The sequence below is a fragment of the Salvia miltiorrhiza genome, chromosome 7 (assembly GCF_028751815.1).
Source record: "Salvia miltiorrhiza cultivar Shanhuang (shh) chromosome 7, IMPLAD_Smil_shh, whole genome shotgun sequence".
Classification (NCBI taxonomy): Eukaryota; Viridiplantae; Streptophyta; class Magnoliopsida; order Lamiales; family Lamiaceae; genus Salvia; species Salvia miltiorrhiza.
Genome location: NC_080393.1, coordinates 14213722 through 14241455, shown reverse-complemented (window position 1 = coordinate 14241455; position 27734 = coordinate 14213722). Strand labels below are relative to the sequence as shown.

The following is a 27734-nucleotide window of genomic DNA, read 5'->3' as shown; positions in this document are numbered from 1 at the left end:
AATAGCTTCATTCCTAATCCTAAAACAAATAATACGAGGGTGGTAGTTTTGAATTTGGCACATAGGTTGTATTTTGTGTTTTAAAGTTTTGAAAGAAAGAGTTTTATATTGTAGTTTATTAAAAAAAAAAAGTTATAAAACAATTTTAGACTTGGCTAAAGGTTACCTCTCAGTTACTTCACCCACCCACATTCGTTGGACGAGGAACAATACGAAGATAATTTGAAATTATGGGATATGGGTCAAATACTTAGATCTGTCCAAAATGTATATACTCGTACAATAATACCCATTTCGAATTCGGTTAATTATTCAAACCATTTTAAATTTATAAATATAGTTGTAATAATAATTGATTATTTGTCTAAATCAAAATCAAACATTACAAACTAAACATTAATAATGAATATTGTGCATAAATTATGAATGATTTTCTATCATACGTGTAAATCTAATTTTTATTGAGATAAAATAAATAGTAAAATATATTAATCCAAATTATGAGTAAAGTTAATATTACAATAAAATGTTACATATTTATATAGAATGTACTAATTAATTAACATAAATGATGGTAATTTTATATGGTGAGACATTGAATATGCTCTCTTCGTCCATGATAAGTGTGGTATTTTTGTTATTTTCATTTATCTATAATAAGTGTGGTCTTATCATTTTAGTATATGCTTATATTTTATCTCATTCACACACAATATTTATGTATATATAAAAAAAAACCAGAAACCATTTATTAATTAAATAACAAATCAACTCGGTGGGACCATTTATCTATTTTATACACATCTATCAATATTTTATTAAAATATGTACCCTCCCATCCACACCAAATATATTGTGGAAGAAAGAAGTATAATTTAAAATTTTCATATTAAAAATAATTATTGTTGATGAAGAAGATTTGATAAAATTATAATATAGTGCCACATAGGATATGAGAGATATCATTTTATTCTATTTTCATATTTGGTTATAAACAAGGGCGGAGCGAAGATTTTATAACTGGATGATCGAAATTACATTTTTGTATGTAAAACACAAATTTTGACTGACAGAATTACTTTCTTGCATAGAAAACAAAAATTGGCCGGGGATCCCCGACCCCGAGGCATGCCCAGCCTTGGATTCACCACTGGTTATAGATATACACCTGAATATGAACATTCAATTAAAACAGTGTATATTATACATAAATTAGTAATAGGTTTCTTATCATACATATAAATCTAATTTTTGACTAGATGAGATAAATAATACTAAAATTTATTGATCTAGATTATAAGTAAAGTTAATATTGCAATAAAATGTATTACTCGTTTTTTACATATAGTGTGTACAATATTAATTAGATTTATGAAGATTAATATCTCTTTTACTCTTTATATGAGATGTAATAATTAATTAACATAAATGATGGGGAATTTACATGGTACACCAATGAATATATAATATAATTTAACAAAAAGATGAGATCGTAGATTAGCGGGAGAGATATTATTGACATCTTTCTTCTTATATAAAAAGATAATTTTTAGTATTTAGCAATTATTCCGAGCAATTTTTTGTTTTAGTTTTTTGAAAGTAAACGATGAATATTTTTTACTACCAATCATGCAGTCTGATATTTTACTACTAGTACAGTACTATGCTGTTGTGTTGGTATGGTAGCGCCAAATTGGGAATCTTTTTTTTTTTTTGAGAAATTGGGAATCTTCTTAAGACAGAAGTCAGTTAGTTTTCAACTCAACGCCAACACTAGCTGACTCTGCCGCCGGGAGCCATCCCAAGCAACCGCCGGAGCGACCAGAATGCACGGTAAAACGGTGGTGGAGGTCGGAGCCGACGGCGTCGCCGTCGTCGCAATCAACAATCCACCCCTCAATTTGCTAACCGTCGACGGTATCTCTTACTCTGTTGGACCTCTTATCAGTGTTTGTTTCCAATTTCTCCAGTTTTTCAATCGATTATACCGCTTTTGGTGCCGACGACTTTGAGTTAGGTAGATGAGCTGCTTCTAACCGGCATTTACCGTTCAATTCGAGAATTAATTCGATCAATTATGACTAGTGATGATTGTTAGATCAAACTTGATTTACTAACTGTGAACTTCACGATGATTTGTGGAATTGAGTGATATCTAATGACTATCATTGAACCATGATTTCTTTTCAGTAAAAAAAATATAGATGAGTTATAGATGGATGGTATAATTACATTATTGAAAATGAAGATATTATTATTTCGTTGCAGCGGAGTTCATTTAGAATGGAAAGAATGTGGTTTGGCATACAGAGTACTGAATTTCTCCCTAATAGAAATTATAGACGAGAAAATTCATATGCTTAGTATCTTAATTCACTTGGATTAATCGTGTGGGAAAAGTTCTGGACTAAAAAAGACCTATTAAACCTGGCAGAAGCTCTTTGTTTTTCTTGTTATCTGTCTCCTTTTCTCGACCTATGTTATGCGACTTCCATAACATGTTTGTTGTTTCACAGTGATGCTTAGCTTACAAGAGAGTATTAAAGGAGTTCTGCCAAGAGATGATGTCAAAGCGATTGTTATTACTGGTAAGATTGCGGATATTTGTTACATCCAATTATGAGTGTTTCTCTTTTTTTTTTTGTCAATGTAATGCCCTAGTTAACTGAAACAGGTACAAACAGAAAGTTTTCAGCTGGATTTGATGTGACAATTTTCGGTGATAAACAAAAGAAGAGGAGTAAGATGACTCTATTTGTGCCTTCCTGTTGAAAGACTTCATTATTCTTTTAATTTCTTCTAATATGTATAAGGCTGTAACAGCAAAAGAGGAGCTTGGATTTCTGTCTATTCAATTTCTCACCGACACTCTGGAAGGTATTCCTTTTAACCAGATTCTGCTTTACCGGAAGGTCTGTTGGCTATCTCCTTAAACCGATTCTTCTTCCACTGTAGCTGCAAGGAAACCTTTCGTTGCTGCTATTGATGGCCCTGCTTTTGGTGGTGCACTGGAGATTGTTCTTGTATGTAGCATGATACGCTTTGATAGCTTTTCACGATTCTGTTTACAAAGAGCTGTTCCTTGATTCGACATTCCAGCCATTATAAGCCTAACAGTACTGCTCTTTTTTCAGGCGTGTCATGCCCGCATATCAACTTCTTCTGCAAAACTAGGCCTTACTGAACTTCAGTATGGGATCATCCCAGGACTTGGAGGTACTGCATGTTTTAATGGATTATGCTTTCCGTTTGATTCCTTGCCCTATGCCTCATTTGGGAAAAAAGTTCCTCTCATGTTGGCAATGTGAAATACTAAGGATTCTCTAACTTCTGCATGACACGGTAGTTAAGTATTTATGCCATGGAGATAAATTGTGGATAACAGTACCATCTCTCTTCTCACAATTATACCACTTTGTGCATGATAATGTGTGTGAATAGTATTCATTTTACTTCAAGTATGTCTAGAACTTATATTCATTATTTTCTTTCAAGTATGATGCCCCTTAGTGTCCAAGTTATTGTGCATGTATAATGTTTTACTTTTGTTATCTGAAACACATCCCTAAGTGGACCAGCAAATGTGAACTATATATAAATAGTAACCACAGTCCTTTTGATTCGCTTAAAATAGCCAGATAAATCCATTGATTTCTTGGGATAGCAGGACAAACAAAATTCTGCTCGTTGATTCATACAAATACTGATAACAAACTATAATAAGAATAAATCTTCAACATTTAACAAAACTGATCTATAAAGTTTTGGCTAGCCTATCTATATATAATAACTTAATACCTTGGATAAGAAAGATACTTAATATCATACCTCAGATAAAATATTCAAAATGGTAATATTGAAATCTAATACACACTTTAAAGATAATAAAATCTAAATCTAATATTATAAGATAATGTCTTTATCTCTGTGATTAATTCTTGAAACCATATGGGATTTCATAATTTATCTTTAAATCTTAGACATGCTTGATGTCTAGTTGCTTTGGCTGGGTTTATTTGGAGGCCAGGAGAGGTGTAGCATCTCACATAGATTGTGGAGATGTTTGATATTTGTTAAATTTATGGCTCCAGTGGATCCTCTAGGAACTTCATCAGCTATTGTGGCAAACCAAGGTGGACTTCCACAGAATTCTTGGTATCATACATTGTATTTTCTGCACATCCAATGACCATGGGCACAAGGCTTGATCGGATCAAAGAGACATGAAATTTGCTAATATTAACTTAGACAAATCAATGAAAAGGAAGACCCAACAAGTTTTACTTTCTTGACCCCCTTCCCTACTATGTGGGCTCTGCATTTTAATTATTTCAAACATTCTTTAGTAAGCTACTACTGACAGATAATATGATGATTGTACTTTGTTGATCATTGTTGTAATTGTTTTGAAAATGTGATTTTACTCTAGGGACACAAAGGCTTCCACGGCTTGTGGGCCTTCCAAAGGCTCTGGAAATGATTTTGGTATGAAATCCCTTTTTCCCCTCCCGAATTTCAGTTGCTGCTCTATAAATGATTGAAATTATTTTGCGTGTATTAGATGTCAAAGCGAGTAGATGGAGGAGAGGCTCGAGTTTTGTCCCTTGTGGATGCCATAGCTCCAGCTGATAAGCTTATTGAAGTGGCTCGTCGGTGGGCTTTGGACATAGTGGAGCGTACTAGACCATGGGTGATTAGTCTTTATAAAACTGACAAATTAGGAACCCTGGAAGAAGCTAGAGCAGTGCTTAACTCTGCCAGGATGGAAGTCCAGAGACGTAATCCAAATGTAGATTACCCGTTAGTGTGCATTGATGTGATCAAACAGGGCATTGTTTCGGATCCCCGTGATGCACTATGGACTGTAATATATGCTTTACATTTTTCTGCTGGTTTTGAACTACTTACTAGCAAGTTTATGATGATTTGACTTCTGCTGTCAGGAAACAGAAGCTTTCCACGAACTTCGGCAATCTAGTACATGCAGGAGTCTAGTCCACTTTTTCTTTGCTCAACGCCAAACCACAAAGGTTCTGCAAATGTCTGAAGTTTTCTCCTGTCATTTTCTGATAAACAATGCTATCATGACTTACATAATTGTGTTAGTAAGTAAGATTTAGTATAATGACATCACAAAAGACCTATCCAGTTGAGAAATATGTTCCTCTCATAGTAGAAGACTAGAAGTGATGTTCTGGTGAGATGCTTGAATAAGAGATGGTTAGGACGTTTGTACTTTGAATTTGTAGATACTAGATACTAATGATGTAATTTGTTTTGTCAATGTTAGATTTTAACTTTTTGCAGCAAGAATTAATTACCAATATGCCATAAATCTACATCATAAATATATGATAGATCATAGCGAGTAAATGTCTATCTCTGAGTTATTTTGCTTTTAATGTGCTTAAGGATTCATCTAATTCTATCATCCTATTCTTGTATCACTGGTTACTTAATGCTTACTGGTTTCAGATTTCTGAGATGAATTTGCTGCCAAGGAATATAGACAAGGTTGCTGTTATCGGTGGTGGATTGATGAGCTCTGAGATTGTAGCGTTATTGGTTCTTAGGAATTACCAAGTTATTTTGAAGGAGAAGAATAGGGACCAACTGTTGGAAGAGATCAACAAAATCAGAAGTAAGTTTCACTGTTTCTGAAGCGTAAAAAGTCCAATGTTTAGAAGCTATTCTTTTGTGGCAGAAAATTTGCACACCCACTTCAAGTATGGAAAGACAACTCTACAGGGTCTTGAAAAGGCTTTGACTCTATTGAAAGGCGTTCTTGATTATGACAGCTTTGAAGATGTTGACTTGGTAATAGAGGTATAGATATCTGGAAATAATTACTAAATAAGTTTTTGACTTGGTAATAGAGGTATAGATATCTGGAAATAATTACTAAATAATTTTTTACTTGAAAGTTTCTGTTGTTATACTTGCTATGTTCTCTATGCAAGAGCTGCGTGAAAAGAGGAGAAGCTTGTGGCCTGGAACTAAAGAATGAGGAGAAGCTTGTGGCCTGGAACTAAAGAATCTTTCAGTTCACATTTTTAGATTTGTGTCTACAACAAAAATTAATTGCATAACAGAGCCTGCATTTTGAATTGGCAATCACATGAAATGCCACCTGTGTCACATTTAAATATTCTTCACAAGCTTATATAGAAATTGATAATAAACTGAATCCCCTTTTTAGTCTGGGCAACTTGTCTTTCAATTTCAGAAATTACTACCTCATGCCTTATCTAGTCTTTTACTCATTTACTTGAAGAGCAATGTTGATCATTAAAATCTAGTACTCTAGTAATCAAATAATGCGTACATATTATGAGTGATACAACAGAGAAAAACCTTGACGAGAATAAAAATGATATAGTCAGACTTGGGTAGGCAACGGTTGATAGCATGCAATTGGAAGAATCATTCCTCTTGAGAGAGACCATCATAAAATATTAGTCCCTTCCAAGCAATATGTATTGACAATAGTGGTTAATATGTGAAACTGGGGATGAAAACTTCCCTGATTTTTTCCCTTTTCCAAACTACTGGCAGGCTGAGTGCGAGACTTTGTCAACCAAGCAAGATATTTTTGCTGATCTTGAGAAGCTCTGTCCCCCGAATTGTATTTTTGCCAGTAGTAGCTCAACATTCAGTTTGGAATTGATTGGTGAAAGGACCAAATGCCAAGATCGGATTGTTGGGATTCACTTTTTCTGGTAGTGTATGATGTTAGTAAATTGCTCTGACTGCCTGAGTTCTTTTTGAGACCTTTCTCACAATTTTTAATGCAGCCTTTCCCCTGCCGTGCCACTTGTGGAAATAGTTCGTACTGAGAGGATGTCAGCTCAAGCAATGGTTGATGTAATAGAATTTGCAAGAAAATTTAGGAGAACCCCAATTGTCGTCAGTGATTGCAACGGCCAAGGAGTCAACAGCATGGTTATTACATATCTGCATGCAGCAACATTGCTTGCTGAACTAGGTGTGGATGTTTACCAAATTGATCTGGCTCTTAAAAGCTTTGGGATGCACTTGGGTCCCTTTAGGTATGTTGGAATACAGTATGTTAGGTTTGTTCAACTTTTCCACTTACTGTTGTTTTAATTAATAATTCGTGGAGCAAAATCTACTTCATAGTTAGTTATGCTTATCTAAGTTTGAATGTTAACTGGACAGAAGAATTTGCTGTCTATGTAGAACTTTTACCTTATGAGATAGACTTTACACCTAGTTGGAATTCTAAATATGCACAATTCTGCTGCTTTACGTCCACACAATATGTTTACATGTTTTGTATTTCTATTGAATTTACATTGCAGAATGATTGACATGATTGGATTTAAAGCTTTTGCGGAGATCAGCAGGATACTTATTGAGCGTCTCCCAGATAGGTTCTACAAACCTAAATTGATCCCAGTTCTGCAGAATGCTAACCGTGAAGGTAACTTATCAACCTTTTTCTTGGTAACTTCTAGGAAGTATGTGGGGAAGTTTAGGTTTTCTATCGAATAAATTATTTATTTTCTTGTATATACCAGGTGAAAGTACTTGTAAGGGTTTCTACGAATATGATAACTCCGGCAAGGCTAGCCCAGATCCAGAGTTAAGGAAGTACACAGTAAAAGCTACAAGTGTAGGGAATCTAACTGCTGACACTGAGGTCTTGCTCTCTCTATCTCAGTGTGTGTGTGTGTGTTGATGAAGTACATGATAAAAGCTAGGAATGTGACATTGACTCCATCAAATGTTGTGCTGTTTTTCATGCGTTCACCTACGTATTGGTGTTTTTCTGACAGGCACAACTGAGAAAACTATCCGATAGTGAGATGGTTGAGATGATCCTTTTTCCCGCTTTAAATGAAGCATGCCGTGTAATCTCAGATGGCGTTGTGATGAGGCCATCCGATCTTGATGTAGCCTCTGTATTAGCAATGGGCTTCCCATCATACAGGTCGGATTCTTCTTTCTTATTTTCAGTGTCCTTTAACTAAGTCTATATATTGTCTCAAGCAGGGGAGGCATCCATTACTGGTCCAACAACTTCGACTCCGGTTATGTATATTCAAAATTGAAGAAATGGTCGCAGGCATATGGCCACTTTTTCGAGCCGTGTGACTACATAATGGAGCGATCTGCCAAGAGCACACATGTGGTGAGTATTCAAACTGCGGTGGAAAGTGGTTGCTTTCAGTTTTATAAACACTTGAGTCATTTCATCTGCATGGAAAAATATATAATAGGAACTTCAGCAGTTTGAACTGTCAACCTTGGCTTCATTTGTGTCTTAGCATATAATGACTTAAATACTCCAACAAAAACCAATAAGTTCGTTCTGGCTAAACAATGCTTTAAGGAAAACTAGTAGGGGGTGTGTAACCATTAACCTTTTAGTTAACATCATATATTTATAATTGAATGTCATATAATATTACATTTAAAAAAAATATGTGGGATATTATTACAATATTACACTGGCCTTAAATTAAATATATAATAGGGTATAACCAGCAAACCAATTTTTGTAAACAATGCTCTTTTTATATAGAGTCGACTAGCTGAATGGTACGTGTGCTGCAAGTAAAAGTATTGAGTTTGAATAATAAATATATATGAAGAATACATAAGTTTTATCACAATTTTCAAGAATTTTAGATACAAATGCCAAAAAAGAAAATCCTTTTATCTCACAAAAAGTTCTGGGCTCCACTACTCTCTATCACTTTTATCCTTTAATCACTCTTCTTCTTAATAATCGTGTCAAAAAATAAGTGGTCATACTTAGTGGAGAATAAGCAAATTAAATTTTATACTCTAAAATATATTTATATAGGTATAGAAAATCGGCATACTGAATAATAGAGATATAACATATTATAGTACAATGACTTGTGGTGGGTTGAACCAGTCAATGAGCCACAGAAGGAACTAGGAGGGCCTTGCCTGGACATGCAAGACCACCGGGCAAAACAATTCTTTTAATAACTATATTTAGGTTGCACTCTGCATCCCCACCCAACTTCTTCAAAATATAAATGTAATATCATTTGTCTCAACTTGTTTCTATATTCATAAATGTAATTTTATTTGTCTCTAACCGTGACCTCTTGTATCCTTTTCAAAATCTTAACTCCATTTAAACTTCAAAAGTGTTGGTGAGATTTAGATCAATGCCTTCTAATCTTGATTTCACTCATTCCACCAACTATGTATCCTATAGATTCTTTTTTATTTGTTTGAGTTATTATAACTATCTGGATCTGAATATTAGCTTTTCACACCTCTTGATGTATAAAATTATATTTTGACTTTTATTTTTTTGGCAGGCCAATGAAAGGAAAAAGCTGATCAAGTCCCAGTTGTAAAATACAAATGCATTATTGATTACTACCCTCTCGATTAATGACTACATAGTTAATTAATACTTCGTCTGTCTCATTAAAAGTGGCATAAAACTATTGAGTACGAGAATTAAGGAGGGAGTGTAGATTATCTATTAAATAGCATTAAATGTTTTTTTTTTTGTGGAAATTTGTAATCATACTAGGGGTAATAGCGTTAAAATACATGAATTTTCGCACATTTTTGGTTTTGCGCATGAACTTAAAATTTTGTCTCTAAATACACAAACTTTTTTTTTCCTGATTTTGCACACGATGAACATTTTCAACAAATTAAAGTTGAATAAGTTTTGAGCTGTCTACACGGCCTAACATAAGTTTTTCTTAATGGTACAAATCAACTAATCAAAGTTGATTATGAGTCAATTGGAATGATACAAATCAACTAATCAAAAGGTAGACTGATACTGATTGATATCCAAGCAAACCTGTTCTATCTGAGTGTTCAGTTAGCAATCCTATTGATTGTTCGTAAACCGATCAGTTGGACTGATAACTAGGATGTGCCGAATGTGGTGGTTAAGTTGCTCACTTAATCAAAATTTTAGCGAAGTCGATTGGCCTACGATTGGGGCATGCGAACGCGACGTCGAACGAAGAAGGAAGTACCAAACATTCAACGACGTGAATTCGAATCGATGTTGTTGCACCATGTGTGACCTAGGTGTCACGGTGACAGGCCTAAACAATGGCGAGTTTCTTAATTCAAGATTTGGCCAATTTTGTTTCATGTAGCTTGGATGGATATGTTCTAATATAAATTGTACAATGTGTTTCATTCATTTTTGGCCACCTGCTATGACATGGGACACAAAATGTTGACACCCATATGTCGTCAAAGAAGTCTACACCAATGAAGCATATAAGTTGCTCCTGGAAGACAATGTGAGTGTGGGGCCCATCAATGGCAAAGTCTTGAAGTGCTACTATTAGGGCTGTCTATCCGGCGCAGGGCGGGTACCCTACCCGAATTTTGCGGGTACCTGATCCCAATTTTTCTGTCAAACATATACTCGCACCCGATTCGATGTAGTGTAGTCGGGTACCCTAATACCTGACGCAGGTACCTGACGCGAGTATTAAGGTGTCCGTATACCCAAAATTTGGTGCAAAACCACGATATGATTCCAACTCGTCAATTAGCCATGATCCTTCATTTGAGTAATGTTTATTACTGCAGTTCCCCTCAGTTACAGGTTGCATGCACTGAACCCTTCAAAATCTACAGTTTCAAGTGCTAATACATCTTTTTTGTACTAATCTCATTTGATACAAATAAGAAATAAAAATTCACCACATCAAACAATACAAGCAAAAATTAGCAACTAAAACTTCAATCAGGCCATCTAAAACTCAACAATGTCATATCGATCAAAACAACCCGTGCACATAAATTTCTCAAAACTAACTGTGCCAAAAGAAAAAGAAAAAATGAAAAGAGGTAAAAGAAAAGAAATTGTAAAAGTGGAATTTCCAACTAGAAGTAGCAGAAAAATTAGTTAAAGAAGCTTGCCGGCAAGACTTTGGGCCGAGGGTGGTGAGATTGTTGCCAGCGATTGGACTGGCAAGGGTGAACCGACAAGGCTCACGCTATGCCGTCTGGACTGGGCATCGGGGTGTGGCCACAAGACTGGGCGACTGGTCCGGTGGCGCGGGGTGACAGTACTCGACGGTGGGAGCGAGTTGGAGTTGTCAGGTAAGGAACTAAGGATTGAGACATTGGATTTTGGGGAATTTCTCTTGAAGGCGAACCTTGGAGTCTTGAACTTGAAGGCGAACCTTGGAGTCTTGAACCTTATGTGCATGGCTTTCATTGATCTTATGAGAGACCGACCTTGCTTTGTCAAAAGCAGTGGCTTTGGAGAAGAGCTTATCAATGTTATCTTCAAGATGAGAAAGATAGAAATTGCAGACACGACGACACTGACCGAGGAAGGAAGTGAACATTCAACGACGTGAACTCGAATTGATGTTTCAGCACCGAGTGTGACCTAGGTCTCACAGTGACGGGCCAAGTGTCTTAATTTAAGATTTGGCCTATTTAGTTTCATTCTCTTTTGTAGCTTGGATGAAAATGTTCTACTAAAAATTGTATAAGGTGTTTTATTCATTTTTGGCCACTTGTTATGATATGAATCAAAAGACGTAAAATATTAACATTGTTATTCAACGCCTACTAAAGTACAAGTTTCATATAGTATCTCATAGGTATGAATGTTAAATAGGGTATCCGGTATATGACCCAAATTCTTTTACACCATGAATCGAGTTTTAACTAACCATAGTTGATCTTGTTTGATCTCGTAAATATTTGCTGCATAGAACTTTTGTTTCATTATCTTTCTTATTTTCCCTATCTCCATTGCTTTATTGTATTCTTGTAATACCCCGTACTTTTCCTCATGTTGTGAGATAGTGTCTAAACACTATTGAGAGTACTGAGATGTCGAATTACGAGACTACTTTTTTTTATGAGCAGATAAGACAGATTGTCTTTTAAATAGAGATACGAGTGAATAAACCGATGATGGAATTAGAGTGATGAGATTTGAGAAATGAGTGGAGATAGAGATGCTGATTGATTTTGAGCTGAGATTTTATTTTATTTCCAACTACCGGGAATAGAGTTACCGGATACTGAATTGTTAGAGATTGACTATCCTATTAAGAAAAATAGGAATACTGGGTTGGAAATAGAGTCGAGGAAGAAAGAGTGAGAAACCTTGATATATAGAGTCGGTCAGAGAGACGTCTAGGTTGTCTGTGTTTGCCGACTGTTTTGATGTGACGTTATGTGAATCTACGTGAGTGAATGATTATGTGATTTTGTGACGTGTGTCAATATGACCATATTATTATGATTTTTATTTGAGACCTTAGCACTTGGAATTTTTATTAAGTTTGCAAAGCGAGTACAGTTTATTTTTACCGGGAAATCAAATGATGCCGGTTTATGGAAAATTTTTCCAAGCATAATTTTTTTTAAATGATTTTTCCTACGAAGAGGAATATTATAATTGAGTGAGTGCACTAATATTAGTGCTATAATTATTTTATTTTGGTCACATGAATATTTATACTATGGTATTTTATTAATGAGTGACTTTACCATAGTTTTGTGATTTTATTTGATCACCTTTCACACACTTTATTTAATTACCCATACCATATGTTATATGCCTTAAATGACTAAGTATAGAAATTGAGAGAGTAGAGATTGAGAGTATATTATGGAGAGTGTAGAGATTAGAGTGAGAGAGAGATTAGAGAGAGAAAGATCATCCATTAATTAGCAAATATTTTCTAAGATTTGCAAATCCCCTTTAAAGATCACAAGATCAAATTCAATCTTGCAAAGCCAAATCTCTCTCTCCCTCACTAAAATTTTCGGCCATCTCTCTCTCCCTCACTTGAATTTTCGCCCAACACACACATACACTCATCTTCTTCATCTCTAAATTCCACCATTTTCCTCCATTGATGGAAACCTTCGAAGCTTCCTAAAATATCACCAAACACTTCAAATCACTCTAATATCCTCCATAAACATATTCTATCCACTTTTAATCAAGAGAATCCTTGAAGAAGAAGCTCCAAAGTAGAGTGAGAAAGTGAGAATTTTGGTGAGAACTTGGGTAAGTGGCCATGTTTTTCTATAATTCTTGTTGAAGGATGTTGTGTGAGTGTATTCTTGAAAGATGAAGCAAGAAAATCACCCCCCCTATTTTCCTTAATTTTCGAAAAAAAAGGGTCTTCACCCCTTCAAAAATTTTTCTCTTTCTTTTCTTGATTTGGGGTGAAAAATGAGAGTTATGTGATGTGTATTGATGTTTGATATATGTTGTGAAATATGTGTCATGAGATGTGAAACTTTGATGGAAGTTAGTTTACCCAAAAATGGGAAATTTTGAGTCAATGAGTTAAATGATGAATTGATGATGTAAATGAGTCTATGAGGTGTATATGATGATGATTGATGGATTAATTTGAGTATATGATGTCAATTGGAGTTTTTGATATGAGTTAGTTTACAAAAATTTGGGTTATGTGTATATATGCCCTTATATGTAAATTGATGGTATAATTATGTGAGTTTATATGATTAAAATTGATAGATATATGATGAGATTAAAGATCCATGTGAGTTTATAAAATTTCAAAGAGTTAGTTTAATAAAAATTGGACTTTCTTGTCTATGTGTTTAATAAGTGATTTGGCTTAAGATATGTGTGATTGAGCATGATGTTAGTGTATAATTATGTTTGATTAAGTCTTTTGTAGGCTAAGTAAAATTTTGACTTGAGTTAGTTTATGAGAGTTTTTGAGTTTTCATATTTGAGAAGTCATCGATTGTTTAAATGTGGTCTATTTTGATCTATGACCATTATGTGAAAGTTGTCATGCTTTTGTTGAGAATTTTATGTTGATATATGAGTTTTTCACTAGAGTTAGTTTACATGATAAAAAGGGAAATATATGTGTAAAATGAGTTACATGATGTATGAAGTCAATAATGAATGATTGAGTGTTTTTGAGCATGAGATTGAGAAGAGGATTAAATTGATGCGTTTGTAGAAACGTTTTCCTTGCGATTTGAGTTTATGATGTAAGAGGAGATTTGAGATTGAGTATGATGAGTATTTTAATGTTTTTGAATGTTTTTTAGTGTTATATGTGTTTAAAATGAGCTTTGATTGGTTTTCTTTGAAGGAATGTTGAATTGAGCATTTAAGAGTTTGAGATGAGTTTTTGGTGATTTTTCGTAGGCTACTGACCTACTGTGATCGACGGGTTGTCGATGTCTAATGGCTTTGAAAATTTTACAGCATGTCCCTACATGAGTGTTGAGCATACCGGTAAAATTTTAAGTCATTTGGACTTGATTTACTATTTTTATAAAATGCAAAACCAAATCTGCACATTTCTACCGGGGATTTCAGAGAACAGGGGACAAAGTCATTCATCTAAGTAGCTTCCTGTGTAATCTAGCTTTCCAAATTTTTATGGTATCAACCTTACTGTATGGTCTAGATATCCACCAAATTTGAGCTCAGTTTGACAACGTTTACTATTTTAAAAAAATCAATGTTTCCGATTGCTCAAAACTGCCGAATATGGTAGACCTTGGTAAAAACGCCATATCTCCCAAACCACTTGGATTTTCTGACTCTACTTTTTTTTAAATGAAACTAGACTCAAATACCTTTCTTTTGGTATGGGTCTGGAGTCCAGGGGATGTCGGAGTCAGAACGTGTTAAATTTTGAAGTTGAGTCAGTGTGAAAACAGAGCATGTTTTGTTGATGTTTGATTGTATTCTCTTATGTGCCTTATGTGATGGTGTTGCCTAAGTGTTTGAATGAGATTAGACGAGTCTTATATGAGAGATGAATCGAGACTTAGAACCATGATTTTCTTGAAACCTATCCTTGGACTTAAGGATTTGAAATGAGTGAAGAGTTTATGTAGAGTTGATTAAGAGATAGAATGTAAGATAGAACATGAGTTAAGGCATGAGATTTTGCCAATGAGTTTCTAATCGAGATTCATTTTCTGACATGAACCTTCGATGATGACGATGATCCCTGAAGACACAAGCAGAGCAAGGAAGTAAGTAACTCCGCTTTGACGGGAGTTTTTGAGTAAGGTCTTCAGGTGGGCAATATTTTGAGTATATGTTTATCATATGAGCTTTCTAAAATGATGTTATGATGTTATGAGCTTATCAAATGAATTGAGATAAATGATGTTTGAGAACTGTTTGACTTGCCAATTTTGATGTTGAGCTTGTATGTTACCCTCTACTGATGAGATGAGATGAGATGAATTGAGTCCTGCCACAAGCAGGGATTTTGTGCACAGAGGTGACTGTGAGCCGTCTTTGGGTCGGCCGGTCACGGTACTTGAGAGGGAGGCCTACTTCTCAGTACCTTTGATGATGAGTAGTGGATGTGGTACATACATGGTGAATGTCTAAACTGCGCAGTTACTTATTTATGATGTTGATTATGAAAACTGCATGCACAGATTCATTGATACTAACTTATTTATGTGTATTGCTGAGATGTGGCAAGCTTCAAACTTATAGCTCTAAGAGCGCCTTTCTTGTTTTTCGGCGTTTGCCCACTGAGTATTATATACTCACGCCCTGCATGTATTTCTAAATGTGCAGGCTAAGCGAGGAGTGAGATTGGTCTGGTGCTGGTGGGGGATCGTTAGATGACGTATTTACTTTATCGTATTTCATTTTTTTATCGATAAAGTCTTGATGTGAAGTTACTTTGAATATGAATCAAGTAATATACTCACAGTTATGTGTCTCCATACATGTAACCGGTTCGCCTTTTGCTGCGATACTCTGCATATTATGTTACCTTATGAAAAATAAGCTATACCTGTTTTGTTTTTGTTCGTGAAATTCCTGATAATTAAAAAGTTATAACGACGTTGACGATTTTACCCTTGGGGTCATTTATGATGATTTTCCTTAGCATGATTTAGTGCGAGCTTCCGCTTGATGTTTGACCTATTCTTCTTATCATTTATTCTTTAAAAATAGTCGTATCGATACTCGTACCCCACTATCACTAGTGTCAGGATTTCGGGCTGCGACAATTCTAAACCTAACTCTTTGAATTAGGGAAGCTTCCTATAAAGTTTCATAACAATTGAGAAATAATTAATTCATTGGCTTCGTTCCGCGCATGAGAATTCTTGTTTTCTCCATTCATGAACCTAAAAATCAATATCACTTGAACCTTCTTCACAATTTGACCAATTTTGTTTCATTATCTTGTGTAGTTTCGATATAAATGTCTTAATATCAAATATACTATACTAGGTGTTTACTGTTTTCACTTCATTTCTGGCCACCTACCAATAATCATAAGACGAGTATTAAATATCAGGCCAAGTTAGTTTTCACAATGAATTGGGTCTCAACTCTTAATCATGTATAGTTCATCTACCTTGATCACGTAAATATATGTTCATTGGGAACCTTCTTATAAAGTTTAAGAACAATGCAGAAGTAATTTATTAGCTTAATTACGCTAGAGAATCTATGCTTTCTCCGTTCATTAATGCAAAAATCAATGGCCACCCACATAATATGATTTAAATGATGCAAAATGTTCACCCTTATTCAACGCCTAATGAATGACCTTATAGGTAGGGTTGTTAAATAGGGTATACAGTATAGACCCATGTTATTTTTCACCATGAATTGAGTCTAAACTGAGCATAGTTGATCTTATTTGATCCAGTAAATATTTGTTACATGGAACTTTTATTCCATTGTCTTTCTTACTCTCCTATCTTTCATGGTATATCGTTTTCTAAACCTAACTCTTTGAATTCGAGAAGCTTCTTATACAGTTTCATGAATCCAAAAATCAATATCACTTGAATCTTCTTCATGATTAGACCAATTATGTTTAATTATCTTATGTAGCTTCAATAGAAATGTATTAATATAAAATGTACTAGGTGTTTCCTATTTCCTGTTTCCCCCTTCATTTTTGGCCACCCGCCATGAATCATAAGATGCAAAATATTGACACCCTTACTCGGCCCCCACCAAAGTACAAGTTTCATATCATACCTCATAGGTAGGTATGTTAAATAGGGCGCTTCAAAAAAAATGTATGTTAAATAAGGTACTCCGTATTCGGCCAAGTTAGTTTTCATCATGAATTATGTCTCAATTATGTATAGTTCATCTAGCTTGATCTCGTGAATATATGCACCTGTTGAAATTTTGTTCCATAGTCTTTCTTATTTCCCTATCTTCATTGGCTTATCAACCTATAAACCTAACTATTGAATTTGGATCCTTCTTATAAAGTTTTAGAACAATGCAGAAATAATTTATTGGCTCATTCCGCTAGAGAATCTATGCTTTCTCCATTAATAAATGCAAAAATCAATATCACTTGAACTTTTTCAAGAATTAGCCTATTTTGTTTCATTCTCTTACGTAGTTTGGATGTAAATGTTCTATTAATATCAATTTTATTTTTTTAGAGTAAAAGAAAGGTATTGTTAATTCACATCGGACCGTACAATATCTATCCCAAATCATTCCATCCTGGTAATTAATAACCGAACTAGCCAGTGCGTAAGCCGCACCATACGCTTCTCTACGCATGTGACTTAACTCGACCACAACCAGTGCGTAAGCTGCACCATACACTTCTCTACGCATGTAACAGAACTCGACCACAATATGCTTCTTTGCATGCTCAAAGGCCTTTATAAGAGTCATGGTTTACTGAACTAGCCAGCGCTATAAGAGTTGTTTACCTCACTTTTGGTTGTAATTTGCGTATTTTGGGACGCACTTTTGAGCATGCTCTGCGCATATTGTTGCTATTTGATACTTGCTTGATGACTTTTGCGTGTTTTAGTGTTTTGCAGGGTGTTATGGCATTATTTTGGCGGATTTATAGAGTTCGGACAAAATTGGACATTTGTTGCGGCCGCTGCCACGCTGCCGTCACCTCCCGCCGCCTCGCGGCACTCTCCGCGCACAATCTGCGTGAGGCATAGGCGGCGGCCAGCCTCCTGCATTTAGGACTTCATTGTTTTCTGTGCGTAGCATGATTAGTCGCCATATTTGAGTCATACTCAATTCCATATATGTTTTGGATCGAGTCAAGAGTCATGTAAAACATGAAACAATTATATATGTGATTATAGTTTATAACTTTTTTTAATAATACAAGTAATATTGTTAAAATCTTGAAACAATTTATTTTCCAAAGAAATTATTGGCACATATTTTCAAATTTCATCTCGAGTGTGTGAACACCTATTGTTATAAATTTTTGAGTAAATGTCATTTTAAGTCTTAAATTATTAACATTGTAATAAGAATTATCCTAAACTATTAGATGTACGGACTACTATAAAACTAACAAAAATATATGGAGGTGAATTTTCGGTGTGGGAAACACTTGAGCTTCCCTATCTCAACTTTTTTAGTCTCTCGCTATCGATTTTTTATTTATTTATTTCATCAATTTTAGTATGTTGTGATTTAGTTTAATTTTACAATTATTATTTTAGGTTCGCCCATTCAATTAAAGTTTATAATTATTTTGTACTTGGCATTTTTATAACTTAAAAAATCATTATTTAGATTGATTATTCCAAAATTAGAGTATAATTTTTAAATTTTCAATTTTTTGTAATAAATTAAGTATTAATTAGAGTTCATAATATAATAGTAAATTTAATTTTATTTAATAATAATTATTATTAAAACGGTTAAATTAATACAAGGACAAGGATATAGTGAAACACTTGGAAAACTCTGGAGTTTGCTTCCATTTCGCTATGATGATAAAAACGACACCATTCGCGCATTTAGTTGCAACCATCAATAGTGCATGACATATTTTCTGTTAAAATGTAAATAATTTAAGACTTAAGTATAGCACACCGTAAATTTTATCTAAGTTGCAACACCACGTAAATATTGCACATTGCAATTGCAATTGCATGAATAGAATAACATGATTGAGAGTCATCAAAGTATACACATTTCCATATGTATGTATATATATATAAGGTTTAAATGAGAATCCTTTTTCAAAATGTGAATGTGAAAATTAGTTTTAGTTTTGGGTCGTTAAGATTTACAATGGATACATCATTGATGAAATGATGAATGAATACGGAAATTGAGTTTGAAAGGGCAAAAATTTTATTTTATTAATTTTTTTCTTATTTTTTCGTGTGCAGTTAGTTTCACGCGTTGAATGTAACAACTTTATAGGTTTAGTGTAGTGTTCTCAGTTCTTACGATAAAATGTACTTTTACCAAAATCATAGTACTCCATCTGTTCACGAAACATCTTTTTTGATGAAATGAACACGGATCTTAAAAAATGTTAATTGCGTATGCATATTTGGTGAGTATAAAATGGATTCCACAAATTAAAAAAAAAAAATAGTGATAGTTAGTGGATTTATGTGGATCCATTAATGATAATATGTATATATGTGTAAATTTTTAAAGAGATATTTGATAAACGAACAAAAATGGAAAATTAGAAAAATATTTCGCTGAGGAAACAGAGTATATATTAATGGAAACAAAATTCCACATGCAACAACTACTTACATATCATTCAAAACACTGCACCATAAAACAAGCCATTTTCCTTGTGCGTTAGTTGGACAAAACTCGGGTATTTAAGTTAGCCAAATAGTTGCAATAAAACTTGCTTCATCATCTCTTCCCGACACTATCAACACACATTACATTTGCATGTAAACTAACATCACTCATATATATTCAAAACAAACGACATATAGTAAAATTAGGAATAGTATTTTGCAAGAGAAGATCCAATGGCTTCGGCCTGGTTCCCCGTCGTTGTCATCGTCCTCGCCCTCGCCATCTCTGGCAGCACGGCGGCGGACACGGTGTACGACATCCTGCGGTACTACGGGTTCCCGCCGGGGCTGATCCCGACGGGCGTGGTGAGGAGGTACGAGCTGAACCCTAACACGGGGCAGTTCGCGCTCTACCTGAACACGACGTGCAGCTTCACGGCGTTCAACTACGACGTCCAGTTCCGGACCCAAATCACGGGCGTCATCCAGAATGAGGAGATCATGAATCTTCGCGGCGTGCAGGTCAGGATAATGAGCTATTGGGCGACTATGGTGTCCGTCGAGATGGTGGAAGAAGACGAAGAAATCGAGTTCTCCGTCGGCTACACGGCCGTCGATATGCCGGCTTTCTATTTCTACGACGTACCCCAGTGCGGCTGTGGCTTCGACTGCCCTTAGTTCTTTTATTTGCTGCCCAAATAAATATTCATGTCTATTCAAACTTCTGTGTTTTAAATAACCAAATATGGATCTTATATTTATCGTCTTTATATACCATGTAATCATCCTTTCGTGTCACCTCTAATCATACAATTTTCTTTTTAGTTTGTCTCATTTATAATTATACTTTTGAAAAATATAAATAGTTAGAGTCACTAACACTCCTTAAATGTTCTTGTGTTCAACTTACTTTACATCATAATTAAGTGGTTTTTAATTACTTTACATTATAAAATTACTTAAGCGTCATCCTTAAAAGTGTTCATTATTTACTTTACCCTCTAAACATCTTATTTGTAAATAAGGAGATTTAGGTCAAATTTCATCTCTTTGTATTATTTGATTGGTAGATGGTGACCTCCTAATCAATTTTAGATATCTAGCCAAGAGCATCCCAGCGCTCTTTTTTGCGTGCCAAACCGACCGCACGCCTTCTGTGCGTCGCGCTGTGGAGGCGGGGGTTTCGTGCTGGGTGCCAAGGATGGTGCTGAGCACAGAAGTGAAGAAAGGCGTTCGCGTGCTGTGCACACGCGTAACTTTAAAAAAGAAAGAAGGCGCCGTTGAGGTTGAGAAAGAGGAGAGAGAGTTGCTCTATTTTTGTTTAATTTTTGTGGGCTTTTTTATTTAATTTTGTTGTCCTATTTAATTTTTGTTGAGCTTTTTGTTTAAATTTAATTTTGTATTAAATATTTTATTTTAATTTAATTAATGTAATGTTTTAAGTATTTTAGTTTATTTTAATTAATGTAATGTTAGAATTTAATTTTAATGAAGTATTGAATTTTAAGAAAGATGTCATCACCCAATCTCGATTAAAAAAGTAACTAATGTAACATTTATAATAACTTGCTGATGAAATGAGTACTTTCACCTATTTGCTCTCAAATTAAGTTGTCTTTCTCAATTTTTTATCACCACAATATATATGTATCCAACAGCTTTTTATTTTGATCTTAACCTTGATCCTTTTTTTTGCTTTATGATATACTTACATGCATATCAAATATATTCTCTAATTATTTATCATATAGTGTCCTTTTGTTTTTGTTTTTATTATTTTCATATATATAAATGCATGCAATACTGTACACGTGAAAGTTTATGCGGCAATGCTGCACCTGCAATAAATTACAGCATTACCAAGCGGCCCGACAAATTAATTTTGAATAAAACGGAAAGAGTGAGCCGAAATATTTTGACAAATACGGGAAAATAAAATTTATTTTGTTAACTTTGGATTTGATATATGTATCTTGATTTAAGAATTAAGATGGGTTCATCAGCTTAGTTTAGGCTGTTAATTACGGATCGAGTAGCTCAATTGATATTCCCTTTGGTCCACTTTGATAGTTCTCTTTATCTTTTTAAAATATTCAAAAATATAATTTATTTTCTAAATTTAAATTATATCGAAAAATATTATTAATAATTTTATTTTATATTTTCAAAGATAATATGTGGAACAATATATAAGGACAAGATAGAACAATTATAGTACTCCCTCTGTCCACAAATAGTGTGTGGTGAAGTGGAGAGTATAAATTTTAATAAAAAAGTTGGAAAATAAAGGATAGTATTGGACCCATCAAAATGTAAAAGTAAATGATGAGTATTTTAAATGTTGAGTGTGAATCAAGTTTAAAGTACAAAAGAGGTTTCTAAAAACGGAAAACACATGATTTTTGAAGAGACGAAGATAGTATTAAACACACGATCTTTGTGGACAGGAGAATATAAAATACATTTTTCAAAAAATAAATTTATTATAATTTCTTTAATATGTATGAAAGAATAATTTAGACTTTCAAAGTGGGACAATGAGAATATGTGGGACAATGAGAATATAATTAATTTAAATTGTTCTTTGAAATTTTCCAATAATTTATTAGTAGTTGGGAAATTCCCAATAACTGATCATGAATTTTCCTTTATCCAATCTAATTAATGATAAGGCATATTTCAATGCATCTAAATGAACAATGTGTCTGTTTTAACTAAATTTTAATTTTTGTATTGAAAATATATTAATTATTTATAATTGAATACTTTATCTAATTAAATATAATTAAGATAGGTGCTGAGATGCACCTATATTCATGTGGACATAAGTTATTGCCTTAACTATTTAATTAATTCAACCTCATTATTCAAACAAAATTCACCGCCATTGACATCATTGGAATAAGTTAGTTTACCTTTTTCAGTAAGCGCAAGTAATTAGAGTAGTAGGTGTAAAAAAGTACTAGTACTATATGCTAGTAGCACTGTTTTCTAGACCTACTTCTACATGCAACAACTACCTTTAATAATCTCTCACAATTTTTCATCAAATTGTAATTATAACAATATTTTTGAAAGGGTTAATTATGAAATTGAATATTCTATTTTTTTATCAATTATAACAGGATTTTATTTCTTTTTATATTTTGATATTCTCAACATTTTTTTGTAATATGCAAAAGTTTATGTATAACAAATTTAATTTTAGGGGTTAATGCCCCTAAATATCCTAACTATTTTAATTTTCGCATTATGCATTTCTTTCAAATTTTATGCCCCAATATGCCCAACTATTTTTCTTACCCAATTTTGCATCCGGCGAAGATCTCCAATAAACTAACTTGTCTACGTGGCAATTTAATTTATGAGGTGATTGTAATAGTAAACGACGTGACAATCTTATTTATCTGAAAATATTACAAATGACGTGTAAGCAGCACACGCACTAGAGCACCGTTATACCAACTCCCAGCTGCATCGGAACATCTCATCAACCTCTTCACGATCTCCACCACACATTCGTATCCTCCCCAATCGCGCCCCTCCACTCCGTACACGTGGCCACCGTTTTCAACATCATCCGCGCTTTCTCCATCACTGCGTGAAACGAAGCCACTCTAGAGAGGGAAAGGATTCGGCCCACGATTCGAACGATTCCCAATCGGATGAACTCCGACAATCCGTCTTCCATCGCCGCTGTATCGCTCTCAGCGGAGGTTATGGTGTATAGATTCTGCAATAGACTTTGTTTATTGGAAATTTTGTGTTGTGATTAAAGATATAGAGCGATTATCTCTAGAATCCTCGCCGATTTCACTTTCAATTCTGCGTTTTCTTCCCGCAAAACCATCGCGAACAACGATAAATGATCGCTTCGGTCACTACACTTCAAAATGAGCTCGTCAACTTTTCCCTCAAGCCAATCTCCGACGAGATCAGATTGAAAACTTCAACAATCAGTTCGTCATCTCGAGTCTTCAACAATCAGTTCGTCAATTTTTAAATTGTTATTCGCTTCATCGGCCGATGCTGACACGTCAATTATTTCGGCTGCCATGTTTGAGGGCAAATTTTCGCCGAATGCAAAATTGAATGAGTAATTTTGTTTAGGTATATTGTAGCAAAAAATTTGAAATAAATACAAAATGCGAAAACTAAAATAGTTAAGGTATGTAGGTGCTGCGTTAATCCCTTAATTTTATACTCCTTCCGTCTCAAATAGTATCCATATTTCTATTTTTATATCTATTTTTAGTAAAAATTGATAGGACTCGTACTTCACTTTAATTATTTTAACACTCACATTAAAGTGTTAATAGGTAAAAATGCCCACATCCTTAAATTTGATAGTAAAATGTCATAAGTTATAAAACAAAGCATTATATGCCCTAATTATGTGAAGTACCTATTTTACCCTTTAGTGTTGATGAGTTTGCTTGGTTTTTTGTGAAAGTCTTACACATTTGACCTATTTGACAGTTATCAGTCATAAAAGATTTTACCGGTCGGACACATGATCTCGTCAGTCATAAAAGATTTTACCGGTCGGACACATGATCTCGCCACCCACCGATCATACGTACTCTTGACTGATAGCTGTCAAATCGTTGACTTTTATGACTGATAGCTATCAAATAGGTCAAATGTGTAAGACTTTCACATAAAACTAAGTAAACCCATCAAATCAAAAGGTATTTAAAGAATAAGGCATAAAATTCTTATATTTATAAAAAAAGACATTTTTACTATAGAATTTAAGGATTAAGGCATGTTAAATTTTCACTCCACATAAAAGTTTAGAGCCTTGCTTCACTCACAAGTCACAATACACTCAATCATTTTATTTAAATTAGTGTCAGTCTCAATTAAATGAGTACTAGAAACTGGGACGAATCGAGTATTCTAGTAGTCGGCTGAATTAAAGTCGAGAAGGAAGGGTGGAAGCAGCTACCCTCTTCTACTCCCAAGTCCCACCAACCAGTTTTGAAGACTTTATCATCCACATATAACAACAAACAGTCAAACTCCTTCCATCCAAAATTCAACTTCATATCCCATCAAAATTTCCCAATTTTACCTCCATTACATTTCCTCCGCCGCCGCATAGCCAATCTCGCCGGAATCCATGTCTCCGACCGCCGCACGCCTCCTCATAATCCTCTCCCTCCTCTCCGCCGCCGCCTCCTCCAATCCCCCCTCTGTCTACGAAGTCCTCCAGTACTACGGCTTCCCCGCCGGCCTCCTGCCCCAGGGCGTCACGAGCTACGAGCTCGACACCGCCACCGGAAAATTCTCGGTGTCCCTGGGCGGCAGCTGCAGCTTCTCCATCAGCGGCTACGATCTCAAGTATAAGAGCACCATCACCGGCACGATCGCGAAGAATAAGATCACTGATTTGAACGGGATTCAGGTGAAGATTCTGTTTTTCTGGATCAACATAATCGAGGTGACTAGCGCCGGCGACGAATTGCAGCTTTCCGTCGGAATCGCGTCAGCTAATTTCCCGGTGGATAATTTCTTCGAGTGCCCGCAATGTGGTTGTGGATTTGACTGTGTGAACTCCGGGAGGAGGAGCAGCGGGATTAGCTTGGTGAGGAGGGTTCTGCCGCTCGTTCAGTATGATTAGCGGCGGCGATTTCAGAGCTCCGGCGTCAGGGGTTTTGCTACGGCGGCGATCAGCAGCTCATTGTTTTTGGTGAGTGGTTGATGCATTTAGGTTAGTAATTAAGGCTTCAATTTCGTAGTTATGGTGTAGCTATTAGGTTTAAGAAAAGTATTTTTAATATTTGGTGCTCTTAACTTCCACATTTTAGTTCCAAGAAATAAAAGTGACGCTTTTAATCTCTATATATCTCATCAAATGTCTATCTATTTTTTTTAGTTTTGGAATGTGTTATTCATGTTTTTCGTAAAGTGTTTTCTTCTTGAATAAATGTGTTGCTATTTGGCATGCTACGCTCATCAGAATATTCTGCAATTGAATAGTTGAGGTTGGATTAGGGATAATCTGTTCAATAGCAGACCCAAATCAAGAATGCGAGGCATCTGGGAACACGTTTAGTTTTGAAGATAAAAATAATTAATCATTCAATAAATTATGAGTGCTTACTCTTGAGTATTAATCTTTATAACTAAAATTACTAAGATTAATAATCTCTTGTTTATTTTAATGCATATATCTGAAAGCTCTTGAGTTCTATCATTTAAGTTAATTTTACTTAATTCATCTCATATTCTTAAAAATGTGGAATTAGAAAAATTCTATACCTAAAGATAAAATTACTCAATTATGTAAAATAAACGGCCTCTTAAAAATTATAGCTTTTGAATTAGGCACAACTGAACATAATCAAGTATTTAATTTGTAGTATAATTTAAAATTTGATTATGTATTCTAGTAATTATTTATCATCCTAAAATTTAATAAATTATTTACTCATCATTTGATTTGATCTATTACGTCCACTAAATTAAACGCTCTTTAAAAATTATGTTCATCGACATAAAAAAAGATTTAAAAACCATGATAAGTATGGTAATTCCTAAACCTTTTAAGAATTATGTTTATGGATAGCAAAGAAAAGAAGCTATAAACTTGAATTGATCCTAAAATGTAAACGTGAAAAGTAAGCCAAACTTTGAATAATAAGCGTGGTTCACTCGCCATCAAACGTCAAATAAATGAGCAGGTGGAGATCTATGATAAAGTTTAAATTAAAGTGTTAAGTTTCAAAGCAGAAATATGACTTGACTTGGTTGCATTTGGTGTGGATAACGAGGCCACCTTACAACCACGAACGAAATTGCCATTTATTTTCACGTTCATATATTAAGACATACATTAAGACATTTGGTGTGGATAATTACTAAATTATTAATTTAATTTAATTTAATTTTACTATCAATTACAATTCCATCTAAACTTACTGCTCTCATTTAAGACTCTCTTTAAGTGGTTAGTTCGTGTGCGAAAATAAATTGTCCAAAACAAGCCTTCAATTTTTTATTTTTATTTTTTGAATTAATCAGACCTTCTTCAAATAGTACTCCTTCCATCTCATTATAAATGTCATACTTTTTATAATAGAATGTCTCATTACAAATGTCTCATTCTTTTTTTGACAATATATATTTTCTCTCTATACCTACTATTTAAATAATTTTCACAAACTCACTTAATTTATTTTCTACATATTTTTTCATCTTCGTACTTAAAAATAATGGGATATTTATAATGAAACGGACGGGGTATAATTTAGCCCAACAACTTGTTGGGCCGTCGGGCACTTTGTTCTTTTGTCAGCTCAAAAAAATTATTTTTGCCTACTAATTGCTCTTACTTATAGTCGGCCTATCACAACTAAGTTAAAATTCGCATTTTCACTAAATGAGATCATTTTGGGCCGTGAGCGTTCTCTTTCAAAGTTTCATCTCTTCATCTTTAAAATGTAAGGAGAAAAAAAAAAAATAATAATAATAATAATAATAAGGCAACTTTCTATTAGAAATTAATTTCAAAATTGAGTGGTAGTTTTGTAGTTATAATAAAATTAAAAAATTATTTATAGACTATATTTTTTCTTTTTTATCTTTTTTGTTTTGTTTTATTTCTTTCTAAAAGTATGAAATTCGACTAATTATAAAATATTTAATATGCATATCAAATTAAAGATCTCGATAAGAACTTTAATTTGATATATTTTATGCAAATGTTTGATTTAAAATGTAAATATTGTATTTATTTAAATATTGAAATTTTAAAACATTCTCTCTCCTCTCTAATCTTTTTTTTTAATAAATCTATTTTTAATTTCTTTTCTATTTATATTTATATTTATATTTTTATTTTCATTTTTGTAACTTATATTTTTTTTGCCTTTTCATAATATCAATTTTTATTATTGTGGTTTTTTCTTATTTTTTTTGTTTTTCAATATTCAACTCAAATATATTTAGTTAAATTAATTTTATATAAATATAGACTATAAAAATATTTTCGTACATTGTACGGTTGCAAATGCTAGTGTTCGTATATTTATGTCCTTGAGAAAACTTCGTCTTCGTCAAGGCGACAAATTGGGATTATTTTAATAAATTAATGAAAATAACTCTAATCATACAAAATTAAAAGATTCTACTTCCTCCGTCCCATGAAGCATGACACACTTCTTTTCGGCACGGGAATTAAGAAATTGATATTTTGTGTGTTA

General features: G+C 34.0%; 3 protein-coding genes and 1 long non-coding RNA gene across 5 annotated transcripts; all 4 read left to right on the top strand.

Annotated features, from left to right (window-relative positions):
* Nucleotides 1-1666: 1666 nt before the first annotated feature.
* Nucleotides 1667-9582, top strand: LOC130995376 (glyoxysomal fatty acid beta-oxidation multifunctional protein MFP-a-like). Of its 2 annotated transcripts, XM_057920645.1 has the most exons (18): nt 1669-1917; nt 2517-2588; nt 2675-2740; nt 2824-2877; nt 2956-3023; nt 3135-3216; nt 4430-4485; nt 4562-4864; nt 4944-5030; nt 5476-5641; nt 5705-5826; nt 6556-6719; nt 6795-7049; nt 7323-7444; nt 7542-7663; nt 7800-7954; nt 8017-8155; nt 9327-9582. In XM_057920645.1, exons 1-18 carry the CDS (start codon nt 1827-1829, stop codon nt 9363-9365), a joined length of 2163 nt encoding a protein of 720 aa, XP_057776628.1. In that variant the 5' UTR covers nt 1669-1826; the 3' UTR covers nt 9366-9582. The 2 variants fall into 2 exon arrangements, with proteins under 2 accessions (XP_057776627.1, XP_057776628.1); XM_057920644.1 differs by lacking the exon at nt 9327-9582 and having other exon boundaries at nt 1667-1917; nt 8017-8268.
* A 3052-nt stretch (nt 9583-12634) lies between these two features.
* LOC130995375 (uncharacterized) lies at nt 12635-15800 on the top strand. Its single transcript, XR_009092139.1, has 3 exons — nt 12635-13036; nt 14991-15054; nt 15572-15800. It is a non-coding gene; the product is annotated as an uncharacterized LOC130995375 (long non-coding RNA).
* Nucleotides 15801-19689: 3889 nt separating this feature from the next.
* On the top strand, nt 19690-20311 carry LOC130995374 (uncharacterized). Its single transcript, XM_057920643.1, has one exon. It carries the CDS (start codon nt 19759-19761, stop codon nt 20200-20202), a length of 444 nt encoding a protein of 147 aa, XP_057776626.1. The 5' UTR covers nt 19690-19758; the 3' UTR covers nt 20203-20311.
* A 4338-nt stretch (nt 20312-24649) lies between these two features.
* On the top strand, nt 24650-25150 carry LOC130993855 (uncharacterized protein At5g01610-like). The gene has a single exon (XM_057918892.1). It carries the CDS (start codon nt 24650-24652, stop codon nt 25148-25150), a length of 501 nt encoding a protein of 166 aa, XP_057774875.1.
* Nucleotides 25151-27734: the final 2584 nt, after the last annotated feature.